This window comes from Camelus ferus, chromosome 5 (genome assembly GCF_009834535.1).
Source record: "Camelus ferus isolate YT-003-E chromosome 5, BCGSAC_Cfer_1.0, whole genome shotgun sequence".
NCBI lineage: Eukaryota > Metazoa > Chordata > Mammalia > Artiodactyla > Camelidae > Camelus > Camelus ferus.
The window spans coordinates 80,476,965-80,499,414 of NC_045700.1; the positions used below are offsets into that span (position 1 = coordinate 80,476,965).

General features: G+C 52.4%; 1 protein-coding gene across 1 annotated transcript; it reads left to right on the forward strand.

The window, feature by feature from the left end:
• The first annotated feature begins 1,973 nt into the window (after nucleotides 1–1,973).
• On the forward strand, nucleotides 1,974–22,280 carry LOC102514080 (PNKD metallo-beta-lactamase domain containing). The gene is made up of 9 exons (XM_032480225.1): nucleotides 1,974–2,237; nucleotides 15,173–15,288; nucleotides 15,426–15,538; nucleotides 16,208–16,266; nucleotides 16,925–17,017; nucleotides 17,401–17,564; nucleotides 18,251–18,337; nucleotides 19,327–19,442; nucleotides 19,658–22,280. The coding sequence occupies exons 1-9, from the start codon at nucleotides 2,077–2,079 to the stop codon at nucleotides 19,829–19,831; spliced, it is 1,083 nt and encodes a 360-aa protein (XP_032336116.1). The 5' UTR covers nucleotides 1,974–2,076; the 3' UTR covers nucleotides 19,832–22,280.
• The last annotated feature ends 170 nt before the right edge of the window (nucleotides 22,281–22,450 follow it).

The window sequence follows — 22,450 nt, forward strand, 5'->3', positions numbered from 1 at the left end:
TTCTTATGGAAGAGGAGGTGTAACCAAAGCACATTTGGAGATGTTGGAAGTCTTCCAGAACAGTCCAGGGGAGGGGAGGATAGCTTCCCAGGCTGGCATGAGTCCCTCAGAACACCCTCACTCCTTGTACCCAGCCCTGTCCAGCTCCATGCATTTCATAAAACACATCTTGAATGATTATCTATAGTCTTGTAAATGTGTGTGTAGTGTGAGGTTAGAGTTAGGATTCAGTCATATCTGCATCTCTGCAGGCTCATGCTTGAGCCTGCATTTCCTGTTTCAGATGACAGGGACTGAGTTTTAATTTCTCAGCATAAGACCTGGCACAGCCTTACCTGAAGAAAGGTGTGTTCACAGTGACTTTTGACAAGGTTCCGTAATTCTCCACTTTGCATGTGTAGACATGGACTTAGAGACATGCAAGCTCCCTTGACCTAGAAGGGCTTTCTAAAAACTAGCTTGTCAGTCTTCTCACCCTTCCACCTCCTCCGCAGCACACACAGGGGTTTAATTCAATTCTGGTTCTTGTTTATTGAGAACTTTTATGTACCAAGCAGTGAGAAAAAGCTGAACTGTGGGTAAGGAAACAGGGAAGAAACAGGCTATAGCTCTGGCCCTTAAGATATATCCGCCTAAGAGAAACGCCACGTCTAGGGTTACTGAATGAAACCGGGGATTAGGTTTTGGGATTACAATTCAGTTTGGGGATAATTTAACCCATTTTTTAGCTTTTCTATGGGGCAGGGAAGAGGCCTCCAATTAACTGTGTGTAATGATCCTATACCTCTGAACACTCCACACTGGGGACTCAGTCAAACTATCTAATCAGAGTACATCAGAGGGAAAGAGAAAATGTGTGGTTGGGAGAAAATGGGCATTCCTTCACCTGATGCCCTCCCTAACCATCTCCCATCCCAGCAGGAGTGATAGCTACCTTCACTCTTTGCTGATTTGCTTTCCTCCCTGTGCTGGGCCAGGGCTGAGGTTGGAGCCAGAAGCCCAGCCCTAGCTCTGGTTTACCTCAATATGTAGATGTCACCATGCCTGTCTTTACAGGTACTTCCAACCTGCTGACCTTAACAACTTCTGGACCCATCCGGAAGGCGGCATGGTGAGGGAGGTGGGTTAGTGATGTGGAAATCCCACTGGGCTTGGGAGTTGGGATACCTTGGGTCCTATTGCTGCCTCTGCCACGCATTGCTGTATAAGTTTGGTCAAATCACTCTCTCTCAGCCTCTGTGGCCTCTTATCTTTCAGAGAATGTTTCACATGTCACCTGCTCAGGGAGGCCCTCTCCCATCTAAATTGGCCCTCTCTGTCCTCCATTTCATTGCACCCTCTGTTTGCTTGCTTTATAGCACCATAATTTGTAATCACACACAGGTAGGTATGTATGTGTATATGTAAACATGTGTATGTATAAACATAAATACATATATAATTATATTTGTTTGCTTATTTGGTTGGTTTCTCCACTAGATTCTAGATGGTAGCTCCAGGAATGCAGACACTGTATCTTTGACCCTTGCATCCTCAGAGCCTGGCATAGTGCCTGGCACAAAGGAGGACACAGAAAATTAATTCAGTGAATGAATAAATGAATGAATGGCAGCTGAACCATGTGATCTCCCAGGTAGCAACCTTCCAGCTGAAAAAGTTTACGAGGCTATGGTTTCCCGCCAAGAGGACCATTCCAGGGCCTCTCCTTGAGTTCCCTGTTGGGGGAAGGTGGGAGGGTATGGGGCCAGCCCGGGACTCTGAAGATTGTATACCGGGATTAGCGCAGGTCAGAGGCCCGCTCCAGCCCCGCCTCCTGGCCGGCCAGCCGGGGGCGGGGCCAGGCCGCCTCCTGCCCTGTGGCACTAGGGGCGTGCGCCCGGCCGAGGGTGGCAAGTGGGCGGGTTCCACCGCGAGTCAATGACGGGGCGGGGCCAAAACGCCCCCAGTCCTTCAGCGGGCCGGCGCAGGGGGCGGGGCCCCAACCCTGCAGGTTCCCCGTGTGGGGGCCTCGGCTGAGCCGTCGCCTAGCAACGCCCCGCCCCGCCCCCTGGCCCGCTGCGGGCGCCTGCCCCCAGCATGGCCTGGCAAGGCTGGCCTGCGCCGTGGCTGTGGGTCGCCAGCTGCGGGCTGCTGCTCCTCGTCCTGGTACTGCTCGCGAGCCCCCGCAGCTGCCGAGCGCGGCGGACCCTCCGCGGCCTGTTCATGGCGCGTAGCAAGCGGCTGCTCTTCCGAATCGGGTTTGTGCCGGGCTCTGGCGGGATGCAGGGCTCGGGAAGGCAGACGCGCTGGGAAAGGGGACTGAGGAGGGGTGCCGGAGAAGGGCTTAGGGGTTCTGACGGGGTTAGGGCTGGGGGATCTGGGGCCAGAAAAGAGCAATCAGGGAGGCAGGCTGAAGAAGCCACTAACTTGGGGGGATTGAGGAAAGAAGAAGTTGGGGGTGGAAAATTGGATTAGGCTGGAGAAAGAGATTTGGAGGGGCAGGCCAGAGTAGCCAGAGAAAGGGGGCGTTGAGAGGACATCTGGAGAAAAGAGCCAAATGAGGGGCTGGAGGCAAGGGAGCTGGGAAAAAAGAGCAGGTGCAAGAACACCGGATCTCCCCCCCCCACCCCAAGTTCCTCCAGTAGGCAGGTGCGGGAAAGCAGGAATGCCTCAGACCATTTAGTGTCACTTGAAACCGCCAGCTCCTTCCATGTGTCCCTGTGCCTCTCCCCATCAGTCAGCTCCCCACCACTCAATGTAAGCTTTTCCTTCCCAAGCGAGAGAGTCTCAACTCTGTGGGTCCGTTTGTCCCTTTCCTTCCTTCTCCCTAACCTGGCCTGTGTCAGAAGCCCCAGGCTGTGAAATCCGATCCTAATCACTCCACCTGACTTGCCGATGGTTCTCTGACCTCCAATGACTTTTTCCTTTCTGACCCCCAACCCCATCCCAGTTCTCACTCTTCCCTTCCCCCCGGCTCCTACTCCTTCCTGGGCCAGGCAAGGGTGGTTAAGAAGTTCTGTTCTGCCGCAGAGACACTAAGAAGGCAAGAAGGAGCCACAAGAGGAAGGCTTTCTAGGGCCCCTAATCCCTTCCTGCTACCAACAGGGCCAGGGTGCAAGACCTCAAGCCCCAGTTTAAGGACAGTGATGTTGGGTATGAGAACTGTGGAAGCCCTGGCCACAGGCCAGTTTCGGGGAGGACCTAAGCCGGGAATTTCCTGAGTTTCAGAGACATTGTACAATTCATCCCTTCTCTCCAGACCATCCCAGATATCCCAGAAGCTTCAGCCCTAGGATTCTACTTACACTCAGTCTAAGAAATAGAGATATAAGGGCCCAGTGGGAGAAAAACAGGAAAAACATGAGTGAGGGGAGGAGGGAGAGTCCTCTGTGTGTGCCTTTTGGGGCATTCACATCTCTAATAGCCCAAACATTGGTCACATTCCCGATAATCCTTCAGCTAAGTCACCATTGCTCTGTAAATAGCATTGAAATAATGAGATTTACAAATATTTAAATATCTTCATATTGGGGATTTAAAAAACATTTCTTTTCACAAAGTTCCTGGGAATTGTATAGCTCTATTTGGGAGGGATTTTAAAATCTACTAGCTTTCAAAACTGGTAATGTTGAAGTCATACAGATGGCCTGAGGAAGTGAAAAACAGAAGTTTCCACAAGGAACTGAGATCAGAAGTCCTGAGATCAGAATTCCCAAGATTGCCACCCCAGAACCCTTGAGTGTTCTCAGAACTTTGGCATCTGAGAGTTTCTAAATCCCCAAACTTGGAATTCTCAGAGAGCTTCTTTGGAATTCAGTTTTCCTGTGTCTGAATTTCAAGTTTGCATTTGAATCAACTCCCCAAATTTGCAGAGCAGAAGGGCGTGCCAGGAATCAGAATCCAGATCCGGCCCCTCCAGAGTCTGGGAAACAATCAGTCCAGTCCCTTGGGGGAGAGGCCACTGGCTGCTGGGAGGGACAGGGAGTGTTAGCAGGAAACCGGCTCAGGGAAATGGGCAGGTGTTGATGCCGTGAGGGTGCCTCCAGGAAGGATGGAGCGGGAGGGGGGTGGGAGGGGACAGGACATGATGGGGAGGGGCAGCGTGCAGGGGCACACTCCACCCTAAACATGTGGCCAAGAGGACCACAAATAGAGGGTCCTATTGGGACTGAAAAGTGGACGGTGGCAGTAGGAAGCAATGGCGGGGAGAGAGTGGTTGTTGACGTTATCACTAATAATAATAATCACCGCTGTTGACAATGTTATTAAGGGCTTTCCTCAAACATAAGCACCATCGTCTTGGGAGGGGGATAACTGGGTACAATGGAGGGTTGATCTGGGCTAATCTGAGGTAGACTCATGCATTTGGGACTCTGCAGGGCCTAGGAGGCAGTGCAAGCAGTAGTTAAGCACATAGCATGCAGGGTCAGACCGATCCTACTTTTGAATCCCAGCTTTGTGGCTTAGTAGCCATGTGACCTCAGACAAATAACTCAGCCTCTCTGTGCCTCAGTTGTTTACATCCATAAAATGGGAATGCCAACTGTGCCTACCTCACAGGGCTACTGTAAGGATCAAATGAAATTGTGCACATAATTACACAGGGCCCGGCGTGTAGTAAGTGCTCAGGAAATGTTAGCAATTTCTCATTCTGTAGCATGGGGGATGGGTGAGAGGTAGAGTACATGGCGCCGGGCCATGGCTCTTTCTGGAGCTTCCTTACATGCTTCTGTCTTCCAAGCCTATCCTGCCCACCACCCAGCAGGAAATCCCACATCCCTTCATTCATTCAGGGAACCCCTGACTGCCCTGGGTCAGGATTGTGGGATCACTGATACGAGCATAAAATGGTTGCTGTTCTCAAGGAGTTGGGGAGAGGAGCGTGTGAGCAGAGCCCTAACTGGAAGGAGGCAGGGCATGACAGTTTCCCCGGGAGTGACAGAGTATGCCCGAGGATGCTGGGATCAGGAGTGTGTGCTCCCCAACGTGTGCCCTCTGCTTTGTGCCCCACTTCCCCTTTGCCTTCTCAGTGGTAGTTGAGGAGAGTTGAGTAGATAACGAGCCCTGAGCAGAGCCCCTGTCTGCAGAGTAGGGGTGAATGGGGAACCAGGCTGGGCAGGTGCTTGCGTGCATGCAGGGCTGGGCATGTCTTGCAGAGCTGAGAAAGTGGATGGTGGCAGCCTCTGAGGATGGACAGTCCTAGCTGACAAAGCCCTTCCACCCTCCATGACCAAGCGCCCTCTTCATTCCTTGACATAGAGGATCTTGCTTGAACCTCCTGCCCCAAGTAAAACCAGCTATCCCGGGACAAACCTTGCTTGCTCCACTTCTGCAAGTGGAAACTCCTTCTCTAGGGTCAGTTATGCCCACTGGCTTGATTTCAATGGATGTAAGGTTCCTGAGCTGAAGCCCTTGAGTAAGTAACTCGCTGGCCCAAATGAAGGTCGTGTAGAGGCAGTGGGCTGGGCCACCACGGGACCTTGGAGAGCTGCAGCGCCAGCATCCACAGTGGCCCCTCTGCTCTCCCCCGACCCAGCTTCCCCTCTGCTGCTGAGTTCATTTCCAAAGCATGACTCCAAACAGGTGCCCCCTTCCCCAGGCCACTTTGCCTACGGAATAGAGTCCCCACTCTTCACCAGCCCTTTGAAGGCTTCCCACACCCCCTCCAGACTGTCCAGCCCCATCTTCCCCAGGCCGTGTGTCATCTTTCTGTAATTCCTGTCTAGGGCCTGCGAGACCTTTCTTCCTCCCTGCATCCCTACTTGTCAAATGTGGTTGCATTGTCAGAGCTGATCTTCAAAATATATCCAAAATCTGAATACTTATCCCCACCTCTGCTGCTACAATGTTGGGCCAACCCATGGTCACCTCTCACCTGACCTCCTCAATTGACAGCTTCCGTCAGCCCTTTGTACCCTCAAAGCATTCTCAGCACAGCAACCAGGATGAACCTGTTAAGATTCAAGTCAGAAATGGGTCACTTCTCTGTTTAGATCCCTTCAAATTGCTCAAAGGCCCAGAGTGACCTGCCCATCCCCTACCTCACCTTGTATGCCCTTCACCTTTCTCCTTCTGGCTTCAACCTCAAACACTCTGAGACAGTCTCACCTCCAAGCCCTTCTGTTGCTGTTCTCTCTCACTAGAACCTTCTTCCCCTAGATAGTCTCATGGCTGTGCCTTGGTTCCTTCAGGACTCTGCTCAAATTTCACCTTGTTTAGAGAGGCCTGCCCTGACCACCCTGTGTAAAAATAGCGGTGCCCTCACCCCTGTACTCTCTTACTCCACCCTGCTGTATTCTTTTCCATGGTACATGTCATCGTTTCTCTCCGCAACCAGAATATAAGCCACATGAGGGAAGAAACATTTTACTACTGTATCCCAGCTTCCAGAACAGTGCCTGGCACAGAGTTGGCCCTTATTAAAGTGTTTTTGAATGAATGGAAAGCTTGGCCCAGGTGCCACCTCCTCCACGATGCCTGCCCAGCTTCCCCAGCCAGAATTCATCTTTGCCTCCAAAGTGACCCCTGGCACTGTTTCCCCTCCTAAAGCTTTCATTGCATATTCTTCCTCATTCTTGCATTAAGTGTTCACAGGTGTGATTCCCTCACTGGACTGCCACAGGCCTAGCCCAGGGAACAGGACTAAATCAAGAGGGCCTGGGACTGGGGTGATGGAGAGTGGCAGGGGAAGGCGAAAGAAATAGCTTAAAACTAAAACCAAAGGAAACCCGGGGGCCTCAACTGAGCAGGTGGCCTGGGATTTGAGGCAAGGAGACAAAAATAATCCAGGCCTCCCGCTCAGCACTGAGAAATGGAGGAGAGGCCGCCAGCAGTGACTGTGCCTCTGATCCCGAGAGCCCTCAGCAGCAACTCCTCCTCCCTCTGGGAAAGATGGGTGACATCTGGAGGGGGCTGCGAAGTCTGCAGAGGACTGTGGTCTCCCAGTCAGGCCTGTGCTTTGACCTGTACAGGCACGGTCCCACAACTGGGCTTGGGGAAGTTGTCCCTGCTACCCTGCAGACCTGCTGGCAGCTTCAGGAAACTCTCACCCTCTAGGGCCTTTTAGCTGTCTCATATTCTTCACTTTCTTCAGGTTTGAGAAAGTGTGAAACATTGAACAGCTCAATTTGTTCCTGAGGGGCCTCAGAGCAGGCTCCACTCCAGCAGGACTCTGTGTCCTGGTGACCATCCAGGTCCCTCGGCCCTCAGACAGGCATTTCCGGTTTGGTTTCATAAAGATTGCCTGTCGCTGCTCAGATGCAAAGCCTAGGCATGCTGGGTCCTGGGGGGCATGACAGGAGAAGCCCAAAGCACCCAGTGCCAGAGGCCTCCCAGCCTGGGCTGGCCTGTGATCCCAGTAGAGTCCAGGGCCAGATCCCAGCTGGGACAGACAACCCTCCAGCCTGTCTCAGGGCTGCCTGGATGACGAGACTGCCTGAGGGAGGAGGGGGAGAAGAGTTCATTGTGTGTTCTCTGCTGCAGGTCAAAAGGAAGGGGTGGGGGAGAGGCTGTGTCTCACTGTCCCCAGCTGTCCCATATGGCCTCCCATGGGGCTGGAGGTTCAGACTCAGATACCAGAGAAGCCACACTCTGGTTCAGTGAGGCGAGGAGTGAAAGGTATGCCCATGACCCCTCACTGGGATGGCTGGTGCTGTGTCTTGCAGCCCTGACCCTATAGGGAGGGTCCCTCAGGCACCTTCAAGGCCGCCCCCAGGCCTGCTGCCGACTTCAGCCCTGCCCTGCACAGTGTTTTTTCTGTCTCCCATCTGGGTCCCAGAGGACCAATTAGGAAACTTTCTTTTCTTTTTGGTGAGGTGACAGTGGGTGGTTCTGGGCCACAGAACTGCTGAATCAGAATTCAGGAGGGGGGCAGCATAGCAAAAGAGGAAAAAGTCAGAATCTTTGTTTTGTCAGCACCCGCAGATCATTCTGATGCATTCTGGTACATTCTGACCCAGCCTGGAGAGCCTATGGCAGAGAGTTGAATCCCACATCAGGCCCTGCGGGGGTTGCTGGAGGGAGGGTGGTCAATGTCATCTTGTAAGTCATGTGAACTTTCTGGGCTCAGGTGCGCTTTCAGAGAGGAGGAGTGCTCAGATAAGAGATAGAAGACCGAGTTCTTCCCTGGGCCTCATTCACTTTTGCATTTTCCCATCTTTTCCCCTAAATTCTCTTCTCCATCTGGCTCACGATGCTCCCTGTGGAACCATCCACCCAGTCTAAGTCCAGGATGGAGAATTGCAGAGCTCAGATTCAAAGGGGTCTTCAGGACTCTCCGGTTCTCCTGAGAGCCACGGGCGTCTCTGACCCTCTGCAGTCCTTGGCAAAATGCTGCCTACGTAACGAGTTGGTCCAGGGAGAGAATTCACACCATTCACCAGATTCTCAAAGGGGTCTGTGTCTCAGAGACTAAAACTAGTGCTCCAGGAGGTTCCAGAGGCCAGGCCCTGGGCTTCGTGTCTGGGACTCTGTAACCACTCTGACAGATCAGCTTTCCCAGCAAAGGGCCTCAAAGAGTTGGGTCTGGCCCCAAATAGTCCAGGCTCATTCATCTCCTCCTATCCTCTCTTGGGACTTGGGGAAGATTTTAGCGGTTAAGAGGGTGGACTCTGGGGTCAGCGGGGTGAATCTCTGCCCCACCACTCACTGCTCTGTGATTCTGAGCAAATAAATCCCTTCCCACTCTTTGGGCTTCATTGTCCTTGTCTGTAAAATGGAGAAAATAATAGTCCCTGCCTCAGGGTTGCTTGGAAGATGACAGGAAATAATTGATGGGAGGCACTTCTTAGCTCACAGGTGGAGTCTAGGAAAGCTGTGGAAAAGGTCAATATTATTAAAGTTGAAGCCAATGGGCTCCAGAGAGACACTCTGATCTGTACAGGCAGAGCCAGGACTGTGACTCCCTATCCAGCCCAGACCCGAGGGCCAGGGAAGTTGGGATTTTGTGCCCCAGTGACACAGCCCCACCCATGCCCTTGGGTCTAGGTGACCTGCTTAACAGAGGTCTGTGGGTAGAGCCCGGAGAGGGGAGGGACTTTGAAGCAGGTGGGTGAAGTGGGGCGTGAGGGGGGAGGGGGAGGAAGAGCAGGGGCCAAGGAGGCAGTAACCCGGGCACTGGACGCCCCCGCTGGGCTTCACAGGGTCTGCCAACCTGGCACGGGGCCAGCGGCATGGGGCCTCGGAGTTGGCAGTCTGCTTTCTGTGCCCAGTTGCTTCAATACCCGCATGCCTGGCCCTACACTGGCCTTTCCTGGTCACTTAGCCAGCATTTTGTGAGTACCAGTTCTATGCTGGGGGCAGCCACAGGGGTGCAGAGGAGCCGTAAGGAGCAGGCTGGTGACCACCTCCCTGCTGCATGGTGCTGATTAGGGCACCAGGTAGAAGCTGATAAGGTCCAGCCCTGAGGCTCTTAGCTCCTCCCCGAGGCTCGGGGAGAGGCTGACTGCTCCAGATGGAGCAAAGGAAGGCAGCTTTCTGCTAGGATAATCAGGAGCCGGATTTGAGCCCAGCCCTGAAGGACGCTTAGAATTCCAGTAAGTAGAAAGGCCTAGAGGGTATTCCAGGCTGAGACCTGTGGGAGCCAGAAAGGACTGCCGGTCTGAAATTTTAGTGAGTTATTTCAAGCATTCAAAAGAAGACAGATAATAGAGCAATTCCCCTACCTCCCAGCTTAAGAAAGAAAATATTATAGACCCTCTGAAGCCTGGTGCCCACTCCCCAGCTCACCTCCTCTTTGCCCCTGAGTTAACCCTGCTAACATGCACGTTAGCAGACTGTCCCCTCAGCAGGCCTTTATTCTTTTACTACGTACATCTGTATCCCTAAACAATACAAATGATGGTTTTGCAGGCCTTGGCATTTTACATAAATATTGTCAGGTTGTCTGGCTTCTCTGTTAGCTCAACCTTATGTGTTTGAGTTTTGTGCAGGCTGAGAGCTAATGTGCTGGATCATTCACTTTCCTGGCTGTGTAGTTTCCCATGGTCTGAATATATCACTGTGTATTTATCCATGAACTATTGACAGACATTTAGGGGTCTCTGCTTGTTTGCTCTCTGAACACAGGGTTTTCACTGGGCAATATAGGGGAAAGGGGCAGAGATTTACCTGCTCCCAGTTCACAGAGGGCCTGATGAGGGGCTGGACACTCGCCTGTCAGCAGCAGGGGGCCACTGAAGGCTTTTGAGTAGAAGCAGATCACAGTCAAAGGTGGGGCTTTAGGAACTTAAATGTTTGCTGATGGTTTGCAGTTTGGTTCAGAAGCAGAGAGCTGGATAAAGGAAGCTTTGGTCAGGGCCCAGCTAAGAGCTTCTAGGGCTTGTTCCCAGGGGTGAGTCCATGTGGTGGGGGTGGAAAGAGAAATTGAAAGGAATCCTGTTTGGGTCACGTATGCTGGGGAAGGGGTTAATTGGGTGCTCAAGTTGTGTAACTAGGAGGCTGACAGGGCCTTTCCCAGAAAGAGAGGCTGTAGGAGGAAGAGCTGACAAGCACGGTCATGGACTCTGGTGACTGTGATACAGCCAACCAGCAGATGGAGGAGGAGCCGGAGCTCAGGGACTTGAGAGAGTCATGAAGAAGTCATTATCAGGGAAGGACTGGGCCCAGGAAGAGTGGCCAGGCATCCCTAGTCCTCAGGCCCCTCCCCCTGCTCTGCACAGTGATCCAGACCTCAGGCCCACCAGGGCCACCCTGTCCTGCCCCCGCCTCCAAGCCTGGCACGGATCTCAGGTCTGGCAGCCACCCCCACCTTTCTCCATCTCCAACACCTGCTCTGGTACAGGCCCTTGTCATCTCCACCACCTAGTGACTTGGTTCTCCTGCCACCTCCCACTCTGCTCCCTTTCACTGTACCCTCTGCACAGCAGCTGAGCAAGCTCTTAGAAAGGGAACTCGGAGCATATGCTTCCCCACTTGAAAACACACCAGCAGTTTCCCACTCCCTGTCCGTGGCCTGGCCTCTGCCCACCTCACTGACTCCTTCTCTGGCAGTTCCCGCCCCTTCTGTCCCTGCCTAGAGACTTCGAAGCCTCCAGGCAACTCCTAGAACACGCCCTACTCGTGCCTGCCCTGGGGTGTTGGTGCTGCACCGCTCCACCTACCCCTGGACAGTCTACGCTACTGGCTCCCTCTTCTGTCTTTTCCCAGCTCAAGTGTCCCCATCAGAGAAGGGGACTTCCCCGACCACCGTCTACAGTAAGACATATTCCCTTCAGATGGCAGTGAACTGCTCGCCAGTTGGTTGTTTTTTTTCCAGTTTAGTGTCTGTTGGCTGTTCTTCTCACTACGTTGGCAGGGAGCCATCTGCCTTGTTCTCCTCCATCTGCACCCTGTCCAGCAATGTACTGTAAATATTTGCTAAATATAGCCAGTGAAAGAGCAGGGCTTCTTTGCGCACAGTCCCTGCCCTCGTGCATCTTGACCTTCACTGGGGGACAAAGCCCTTATGATAAGCATCCAGTAAGGGAAGATGGGGAACATTGACTGGTCCCTCCCAGATGCGGACAGCCATGTGGTAGCAGCTGTAAGGGGTGCCTGGCTGAATTTGGGAAGGAAACAGCAGTTGCTAAACACCTTCCACCCACCAGGCCCTTGGAGAATGTTAACATTTGTCATCTGGTTTTAAGTCACTTAATCTTCACACAGTCCTGCAAGGTAAGTCATGGTACCACCATTTTCTAGATGAGGACCCTGATCTGTGAGACCATTGACTTGCCCAGAGTCTCAGAGCAAGAATGGGCCAGGCCATGACTAGAACCCAGAGGTTTCTGTTGCCAGAGCCCCTGTACTTTCCATAAGCCTGAGGAGGAAAAAATGAATTTGGGAATAGGACTCTGGGCATGGATGTGAGGTGGTGCCAGGGTACAGAGGAAAGGGTGATTTTATTTTTTTATTTATTATTTTAAACCTTTCATTTTGAAATCATTTCAGACTTGCAAAATTTATACAAAGAATTCCCACATACCCCTCACCCAGCTCCGCCAAATGTTAACATCTTTCATAACCACAGTACAGTGATCAAAACCAAGAAATTAACTTCCATACAAACTGTTAACTACTCTCTAGACTTCACTGAAATTTCATTGTCCCCTCACATTCTTTTTCTGGTCTAAAGTCCAATCCAGGATATTTAGGTGATTCCATCCAATCCCCTTTGGTTGTGCATCTGTGTTGTGGCTAACCTCTGTCTTTTGGACAGCACAGCAGGGAGAAGGAGAGAATTAGCAACCCCCAAGAGCTCCCGCCCTCCCTCTGGGGGATTTTGCCCGTTCTTGGTGAGCCTCCCCGAGACTCTCACACGGCCTGCTCCCTTACTTCTTGGAAATGTCACCTCCTCAAAGAGGCCTTCTGTGACTACCAGACAGAATAGCAGCTCCTGTCCTCATTCTCCTTTTGTCCTGTTTATTTTGTCATCTTCACTTGACAATATGGTTATTATTCTGTCTGTCCCACTAGAATATAAGCTGCAAGAGGGCGAGGACTCTGCCTTGTTCATTGTGTGCCCACCGTGGGCTGACAGCAAGGCCTCACTAAATATTGTGGAATGAGTGAAAGTATGAAGTGGCTGAAATGGATTTAAAAATAAAACAAAGAGGGCTTACGAAAAACAGGCATAAAGACAAATAAAGGATGGCAAAACCCCTGCACGGTGTGTCCAAATTCCCCACTGATACAAGTGCATGGGAGCACAGAGCCAGGACAGCAATGGTTCACCTTTGTGAATTGTCTCTAGAATTGTTTCTAGAAACCTGTAAGATTTGAATTGTTTCTAGAAACCTGTAAGGTTTTGATCAAATTGCAGACAAATCGGCTAGCTCTTCCCGAAGGAGCCTGAGAGATGCCCCCTCCCCAACATAGACATGGTAAACCCCTGTAGGAGTTTAGGGTCTTTCAACCACATCCTCACCATGACTTTTTGGTCTTAGGCTTAATCAGCCAGAATTCCACCCCCTTTTCTGACTGCCTTGCTGTGTAACCCTAAGCATTGACTGACCCTAGCCCCTCCCCAGCCTTGGTTGCCCTCCCAAGAGCCCAGGGCCTGAGACAGCTCCTGCTCATACTTCCCAGGGCCCAGTGTAAAATGGAATTTGGAGCCTCCCAGAAGCTGAGTTAATTGACCTGAAAAACCCTTATCAAAATGTCAAAATGTACTTTGGTACTGAGTCCTTCACTGCTTCCATCACTTAAAAGTTCAAAGTTGAAAAATCTTTATAGAAAGATTATATGTATGTATATACACACAAAATATTTGCTAATCACTTTGGATTTCTTTTCCTGATTTGGAGAAAACTTTGATTACTAAATACTTAGGGACTATTATTAAAATCATATTCATAGAAATAAATTATTCCTGTTCTGAAAAAAAAAGCAAGAAAGAGGTGCCATGATCTCTCTCTTGACTTGCAGTGATGTTTTTAATTTGCTACTTAATGTCATTCTGAGTAGAGAAAGATTAAAAATCTCAATGATTAGCATGAATTATGCCATTCATTAGATACCCTGCCATGGCAGTTTTTAATGCAAATATAAATACATTTAACTCATATGTGGAATCCCTGAAACTACGTAACACATTTCTTAGCTTGTATCCAGGAATGGGTCGTGTTCTCATCAGAACAGTGGAAGTGTGGTGGCACAGAACTAGCTCAGCTGTTTTCATTTCACTTCTTTTATTATTATTATTATTATTATTATTATTATTATTATTATTATTATTATTATTATTATTTTATTATTATTTTATTATTATTATTATTAATTTGGGGGGAGGTAATTAGTTTTATTTATTGATGGAGTTTTAGGGGAGGTACGGGGGGTTGAACCCAGGACCTTGTGCATGCTGAGCACCACTTGAGCTACCACTTGAGCTACATCCAGCCCGCTTCATTTCACTTCTTGATACACACACATTCTGCCAGCGTCCCTGCCTTCAGCTCTCAGATGAGCAAGGAAGGGCTGGAAGGAAAAGGACATGTTGGTTGCCCCTTTCCCTTTCCTTTTGTAGCAGCACTCGCAGCCTCAGTAGTGGGACCCGACAGGGAAGTAACATGATAAGAAACGACACCATAGGGTTTCCTCGGTCATTTTTGTTTCTTAGAACATCATTGCCTTCTTGATGCATTTGAAGTAAATTTTGGTTCGAACCAAAAGCGTGGCCTCTCAGGCTAGCCAGTACCCACCATCCCCCGTTACTCATCTATACTCACCCTGAGTCTTGAATTTCCACCCATGGTGGGTGCACCAGAATTCTGTGCTCGGGGGTGTTGCAAATGTGCTGTGTCAGGGAGAAGCAGCAAGGAAACAGGGTGGACACATGTTATCTCGAGTGCATGTCCTTTTGTCCCATCAGACTGCACTTATAAGACACAAGTTCAAAGAGAAAATCACTGAGAATTTCAAGATGGCCACAGCAGAGTATTATACCAAGTGGAGGGCCCTATGTGACGGCCGAGTTGAATCACTGTGAAGCCAGCCCTGCGTGCTGGCATCCTGTATTTGGTGGCCTGTCACTCGCAAGTCCCCTCCATTCCTTGTGCCTCCTTTTCACTGTGTAGCCTGAGATGGCCTGGAATGGTGGCAGTTGGAGGGAGGCAGTTGGTCAGCCTGTCCAGCCTCACCTCTGCCTGTTTCCTCCACCAAACAGCCAAATAGAACTTTCTATAGTCTCCCTGCTTCCTGGCCTTGGCCTGTTGTTTCCTCTACCCCAGTGATTCTCAGAATTGTGGTCCCTGGGCCAGTAGCTTCAGCACCAGCTGGAGCCTGTTAGAGATGCAAATTCCGGGGCCCCATATAGACCTGCTGAGCCTCAAACGTGGTGGTGGGGCCACTGAATCTGGTCTTCACCTAGCCCTGTGCAGGGTTGTGACGCACCACTGCTCTTCCTAAAATATTCTTCCCATCTCCTTTCAGCTTCCTAACTCCTATACTCCCTTCACCAAATAAACCCCTCACCCTCTGGGTCTCTTCTGTGAATTCCTTACTTCACATCTCCCCTGGTGAGCAGCGAGCTCAGAGTCTGTCTCATTGTCCTTCTTGTCCTGAGCACTAAGCAGGGCAAACAGTAGGCACAAGATAAGTGATGGTGAAGTTGCATCGACTCAGGGGGTGACCAAGGGAGTGGAGACGTGGGGCCTGGGCATCACGGAGGGTCCAGGGCTTGGGGAGTGGGGCTGAGCACAGACGTCCCACCCTGCAGGTACAGTCTGTACACCCGCACCTGGCTCGGGTACCTCTTCTACCGCCAGCAGCTGCGCAGGGCTCGGAATCGCTACCCCAAAGGCCACTCCAGAACCCAGCCCCGCCTCTTCAACGGTGAGCTCTGGACAACTTGAGCCAGCATCGCCCCAAGCTGTGCCCCTCCACCCTCCCTGCCTACTCCCCATCTCATACCCCCGACTGCTGGGCTCCCTGCCCCATCACCCTACCCACAGCCCATTTTTGTTCCCCAGGAGTGAAGGTGCTTCCCATCCCTGTCCTCTCTGACAACTACAGCTACCTCATCATCGACACCCAGGCCCGGCTGGCTGTGGCTGTGGACCCTTCAGACCCTCAGGCTGTACAGGTGAGGGGAGGACAGGGGCAGGGGTACCTGGGGTCACCTGGAGGACTGACAGCTTCTCCTTGTTGGAAAGAGGCTGACCCTGCCCTCTGCCAATGGCATGTTCCCTCTCCCAGTGCACTCACACACAGACAACATGTACACACAGAGACCCCCACAGACACAGCATCGGGGAGGGGTCAGTGCCCAGGGCTTGGCTGGAGGAAGCGGGGTGGGGGGGGCATGTGGAATCAGAGCCAGAGGGAAAGCAGTGCTGACCCGGGGCTCGTGGTCTAGGGAGCTTGCTTCTGTCTCACTCTCTGTAGCCTCCTTTCTGACCCTCGCTCTTCTCTCCCTGCCTCTGTCCGTCATGTCTGGGTCTCTCCATCATTCCCTCCATTCCCTCTGTGTGTGTGTCTGTGTGTGTGTGTGTGTGTCTGTGTGTGTGTGTGTGTGTCTGTGTGTCTGTGTCTGTGTCTGTGTCTACCCCACCACGAGGCCCCCTCTCACACGCGCCCATGCTGGGGCTCAGTGGTCCCCTCTCCCCAGCCCTCTCTTCCCCACCCCGCCTCATTCTCTAGCCTCCCTCTCAGCTCTCTCTGCTTTCCTCTCCTCTCCTCTCCGCCCAGCACCCACACCCCTGTCTCCCTCTGCCTCCTGCTCCTCAGTCTAACTGCCTCCTCTCTCCCCCAGGCTTCCATTGAAAAGGAAGGCGTTACCTTGGTTGCCATTCTCTGTACCCACAAGCACTGGTAAGAGCCTGAGTTGGAGGATCTGGGTGCAGACTTTCTTCCCTGGCTGGTACTTGCCCCGCCTGGGCTTGTCAGGACCGAGTCCCATGAGAACAGACTGGGCTGAGGGTCAGGAAGTCAGGATAGGTGGGCACCCACCATCCTCGTGAAGTCCCTGGGTCCCCAGCAGACAGGGAGGGGGAGGGGCAGTTCTCTCACCCTCCACTTATCAGGCTCCTAAAGCCCGGGAGGAGGGCATGGCGGCCATTTATCTGTCATCCTGTGGGCATGTGTGTGGGGCATGGGCAAACCTTGTGATCTCTTCAGAGAGGTTATAGTCCAATAGGTGAGACAGCCCTGCATGCAAGTGTACAGTGATGACAAACAATAACAACTGTGGCAGTGGTATGAGGTACAGGGGGCAGAGGTAACAGGTTGGGTGTGATCAGATTCACTTGGAGGAATTAGAGGCTGATGACCCTGGAGCTGAGAGCCCAGAATATCAGTTGGCATTATTTGTTGATGGGGTGAGGGGTGGCAAGTTGTGGGGACAATATTCTGGGCAGGAGAACAGCTTGAACAAAGGCCTAAGGAGGTGTAGACAGCCTGGTTCAGCCCAGAAGCCAGGAGGCCCAGTACAGTGGCCCCCCAAAGCCCATCTGTCTCTGCCATTCTACAGGGACCACAGTGGAGGGAACCGTGACCTCAGCCGGCGGCACCAGGACTGTCGAGTGTATGGGAGCCCTCAGGATGGCATCCCCTACCTCACCCAGTAAGTCCCTGACCCCGGGATGGGATGGCCCTACAGTGGGCCCTCTCCCTCACCCCATCCTTCAGTCACATGTTTCAAGGGTATCAGCAGTTGGATCTTTGCTGATGACCTTCCAGGCCCTTACAGAACAGATCATAGCCCATCTGAAGACAGGCACTGCCCCTCCCCTAACTGACCCAGCCATAGCCCTCAAAAGAGAGAGAAGGGAGGACTTGGCCCCAGGAATTCCCACCCTTGGCACTAGGGGTACCTTCTCCCTTCTCTCTCTGGTGGGGAAACTCCCCTCCTACATATTGACCATTCGTTTGGGCCTGGGCAGGGGCGGGGGAGGGAGGATCAGCATGGTACAAGCTCTAGTGCCATCTCTCCACTATTGCTCTCAGTCCCCTGTGTCATCAAGATGTGGTTAGCGTGGGACGGCTTCAGATCCAGGCTCTAGCCACCCCTGGCCACACACAAGGCCATCTGGTCTACCTGCTGGATGGGGAGCCCTATGAGGGTCCCTCCTGCCTCTTCTCAGGGGACCTGCTCTTCCTCTCTGGCTGTGGTGAGTCCTCCAAAAAGGGAAGAGGGAGGAGGGGGACAGGAGGGAAAGAGGCCAAGACAGGGGCCCAAGGACAGCCACAGTCCCATGCAGCGCATGAAGACTTTGATTTCAGCACACACGTTGCCTTGGCCAGTTACTCCCACTTATGTACCTTGATTTTTATTTATATCCTCATGACTTCCTGCAGGGGATGAACAGAGTGAAACAATGCCTGTAACTGAGTACAGACCTAGAGGGGTGTTTGTTTCCACTGAGTAGAGCCTGGCAAGACTAGTTACAAAAAGCTGAGAACCTCTGCATGAGAGGGTGCTCTGCAGGTGAGGGGATCACAGGTCCCAGGCTGCATGGAGTCCCAGAGGCAGCACAGGCAAAGAAAGAAGTGCTCCATGGAAAAGAGCAGGCCTACATCTACTGGGCTTGGGGCCATTAGAACTCAGCCTAAATGTTCAGCACCCCTTCTCCATCCACATGTCAATATGTGCAATGGAGGCCTTTAAGTGGGCTCATCAGGGGTGAACATTTGGGCTCAGCTCCCAGGGGGAGGGAAGGAGTAGCTGCCTGGGGTGGGCATGGCAGGGGCACCACTGAGGGCTGGTCCCCACCCGTGCAAGCTGGTCCCCACCCCATTCCATGTACCTTACCATGCTTGTTATCATATACCTTATACATACCCTCGACCCTACCAGGACGGACCTTTGAGGGCACCGCAGAGACCATGCTGAGCTCACTGGACACCGTGCTGGGGCTGGGGGACGACACTCTGCTGTGGCCTGGTGAGGTGCCCCTCCCTCTTCTCCCAGCCCCTCCTAACCCTGGAGGTTAGGCTGACCCAGCTCCTGGCCCAGAGGTGACACAGCTCCACCTCTGGTGGCTCCTGGGAGCCAACTCTAGCAGTGGGGATAGAGTTGCCTTCTTTTGGGGGTACTGGCTCTGTAACACCTCTGCTTCTTAAGCCAACTGCCCCTGCCAGCCAGCTCACAGCCTCTTGGGAGCCATTTAGGCCCCGGAGCATCCCTGGGAGGTGGCTGATTTTTCATAGCCAGAGTCTAGAACAGAAAATAGCCTTTGCTTGATGAGCAAAGAGAAGCTAGTAAATCCACTCTGCATGGATCATTGCCTGCATTCATATCCACAGAGCGTGCATCCATCATCCATCGTCTGTACACACATACATAGACTATCCATCCATCCTATGTACGTGCATGTGTATACTGCACAGGCACAGTTTCTAAAACATGTTCACTAATATCTCAGTTAATCCTTAGAACATATATTCATCCATTCATTCATTCAACAGATACTTTATTGAGCACCTAACATGTAGCAGGCTCTGTTCCAGGCACTGGGAACACATAATGTTCTAGTGGCGTTATTATTTTCTCTACTTGCCAAATGAGAAAATTTTGGCTGAGAGAGGTGACCTGACTGAGGTAGCACGGCTGGGCAGAGGCAGACTCAGGGCTAGAATGCAGGTCTCCTGGCTCCACATCTGGTAGTTTTCCCCTTGAACTGTGCTCGCTTCGGCAGCACATATACTAAAGTTTTCCCCTTGAACTGCTTCTGCCTCTTCACTCATGGCTGGCTTGTGCCCACATTTAGAGAAGCAACTCCACGTGGCTGGGGCTTTCCTGGTAGCCCTGCCCCTCCTTCCTGGTAGTTGGGTATCCATAGGCCCAGACTGGAGGGTGGTGGGGAGAACTTTTTCTAACCACACCACCAATCCCTCTCTGCCCTGTGTCTTGGCCCCCATGGCCTTCCCTAGGTCATGAGTACGCAGAGGAGAACCTGGGCTTTGCAGGCGTGGTGGAGCCTGAAAACCTGGCCCGGGAGAGGAAGATGCAGTGGGTGCAGAGGCAGCGGATGGAACGCAAGAGCACGGTGTGGGGCTGGGGGTCTAGGAGGGGCTGTGGGCATTCCCCAGCAGGACCCCTTCTCTGCTGAGCTGGGACCAATGGGCCCCAGAGGCCCCTCCCCAGAGCTCTTCCAGTGAAAACTCCTGGACCCTGGGATGGGGCAGGGGGTAGGGAGGCTTCCCTTGTTGGGTCTATTCTCCAGATTCTCCCCATGAAACCCAGGTGCTTCTCCTCCCGCAGTGCCCGTCCACCCTAGGGGAGGAGCGTGCCTATAACCCGTTCCTGAGGACCCACTGCCTGGTGCTGCAGGAGGCTCTGGGGCCAAGCCCAGGCCCCACAGGGGACGATGGCTGCTCCCGGGCCCAGCTCCTGGAGAAGCTCCGCCAGCTGAAGGACCTCCACAAAAGCAAGTGACCCCAGCCCAGCCCAGCCCGCCCCCCATGGTGGGGAGGCCACCCATCACCACACCACACCATCCCTCTCATTGCTGCCAGCACCACCTCCATCGGCCCATCAGTGGGCACCACCCCCCAGCACTGGTCGGGGCAGAGGAGGGATGAGGCGATGAGACCCTGAGGCCGAGAGGAAGGGGGCTGATCGAAGCCTTGGAGACTCTGTCAGGGGAGGCTGAGACATCAAGGGCAGAGCTAATTAGGAGGCTCCCCTCCTCACCTCCCTTTTCCCTGAGATGGCAGTGAGGTCGTGGAGACCTCACTCACTGTGGCCCCTGGAATCAGGCCGCAGGAGCCATGAATAGGTTGAATCCATCTTCCCCTTCCTCCCATCCAGAATGGGAAAGAAAGTCGCTCCCCCAAAGTCACCTGAGGTGTGATGCCTTGGAGAAACTGTCACTCAGAGGGGCACCTGGGCTCTAGTTTCCCAAGACACTGCCCCTCCTCCCCCAGCCTCCCTGCCCAGCCCCAACCTGTCCCCCATGAAGGCGTTTTTCAAACAGAGCCATTTCTAAGCAAGAAGAAAGGGCTGGAAGCCTGGCTGTGGACAATCTCTGCCTCGGTGACTCCCCTACAGCCTGGAAGGGACAGGGTCCTGGTTGCCAAGGAAACTTAACCTCAGGCTGAGGAGGCGCCAGGAGGCTGGGATTGCAGCCCCCAGTCTTGCAGGTCACACACTCGGCACAGCTGGCCTGGCCCCGCCCAGTGGCCTCTACCCCTGCCCTGGGCCAGCAGGGTTGTTCCTTCCCAGGGGACAGACAGCTATTGTCTGCCACGGCTGCCATGGTTTTCTCATTACGGTCCTTATTCTTAGGAACTTCTGCTTTATCCTCAACCCTTTCTGCTTTTAGTTAGTTAAGACATTCATCTGGCCCTCTGCAGTTTGCCAAGGACATTCCCATGTCATTTCTCGTTTGGCCCCTGGCCCCATCCTGGCGGGGGAAGGGGGTCTGCACAGCAGAGAGATGAAATCAAAAGCTGGACAGCTCTCAAGTCAGTGGCAGCTTCCAGGACCCTAGGCCTGGGCCCTTCCCCTCTGCTCAGCCCTCCTTCAACTCAGCCCTTCTGGCCTTGGGTCTACGTCCCTTTGGGGCCACAGTGAGGACCCTGATGGTCCTCGAGCAAGCATACCTTGGCTCAACCAGTAGCCTTCTCTTCCTGGGTCAAAGCCTTCCCTCAGACTCTGCTTACCTCTGGGGAGCCTCTGAGATGCCCCCTGCCCTCAGTTTCCCCTCATCATCCTGCTGCTGCCTCCCTCTCCAGCCACAGCCTTTGGTACCAACTCTAGCAATACCCCCAGGATAGTTCCCCGCCCCTCAAGACATGCAGTTTCATGCCTCTGTGCCTTCGCTCATGCTGTTTCTTCAGACTGGAATGCCTTTCCCCCCGCTCCTCCTGCCTTGTCTGCCTGGCAAACACCTATTCATCTCTCACAATCCCCTACAAAGGCCCTCTCCTCCAGGAAGACCACCCCCATACCCCTCCCCACCTCCAGGCTACCTCTGCTCTTTGTAAATGCTTCTCTTGTGGCACTTATCACACTGTAATTTACTTGTTTACACGTTTGTCTCCCCTTCTAGACTGTGAACCCTTCAGGGCATGGACTGTATCTTATGCATCGCTGTATTTCTGCGCCTAGCACGGTGCCTGGCACACAGTAGGCGCTCAATAAATGTTGAATGAAAGAATGATTTAACCAAAGCTTTGATCCCTCAGTGGGCTTGTCTTTATTGCTGGTTCGTTTTCCTGTCTGGGTTACAGTTCTTGCTTACTTGGAGTGACTGCACTTCCAGAGCCCTGGGCAGAAACAGCGCTATGGATAACAACACTTCCATGGCTCATGAGCATCTGTCCAGGGTTTACGATTTGCTTACCTCAGTGTTTTCCAAAGCTTGAGCTGCACAGGTGTACCACTGGCCACAGGGGAGATGGTTCTACATGGTCACAGCACTGCAGTGAGTACACTTCAAGGGCAAGGCCTTGGCGCTGGCCTCTCTTTAACGCCTAACGAACGAAGAGCCAGACTCCAGGTCGACGGTCTAACCGGGCAACTATCTTGAGTTTAAAACATCATTTTCGTTTCATTGTATTTATCTTTGGGGGTTAATATGTTTGACAAGTGACACCGGTTTTCAATTCATGAAGGTGACTAAAGGTACAGCCGTATCTCAGTTCACCGTGCCTCGCTGTTGTGCTTCACAGATTCTGTCTTTTACAGATTGAAGGTTTGTGGCAACCCTGCCTTGTTGGATGATGGTTAGCATTTTATAGTAATAAAGTATTTTTAATTAACGTATGTGCATTGGTTTTTAGACATACTGCTGTTGTACGCTTAATAGATTATAGTATAGTATAAACGTAACTCTTACAGGCAAAGGGAAACCAAAAATAAAAAAAAAGTGTGTGACTCACTCAACTGCCATATTCGCTTTATTTCTGTGGTCTGGAATTAAACCCACAGTATCTCTGAAGTTTGCCTGTATTTATTGAAACAGGAAAATATGAAGTAAAGGTGACACTTGGCTATGGCAGAATTCTTGAAAGTGGGACTTGGTGTAGCTGAAGACTAGGAAGCACTGGC

Bases quoted from the DNA above. Each gene is read 5' to 3' on its own strand.
- LOC102514080 (XM_032480225.1), top strand. From the start codon at position 2,077: ATGGCCTGGCAAGGCTGGCCTGCGCCGTGGCTGTGGGTCGCCAGCTGC. The intron at 15,289-15,425 runs GTGAGCTCTGGA...TTTGTTCCCCAG, and splicing joins CCAGCCCCGCCTCTTCAACG to GAGTGAAGGTGCTTCCCATC. The intron at 17,565-18,250 runs GTGAGTCCTCCA...CGACCCTACCAG, and splicing joins GCTCTTCCTCTCTGGCTGTG to GACGGACCTTTGAGGGCACC.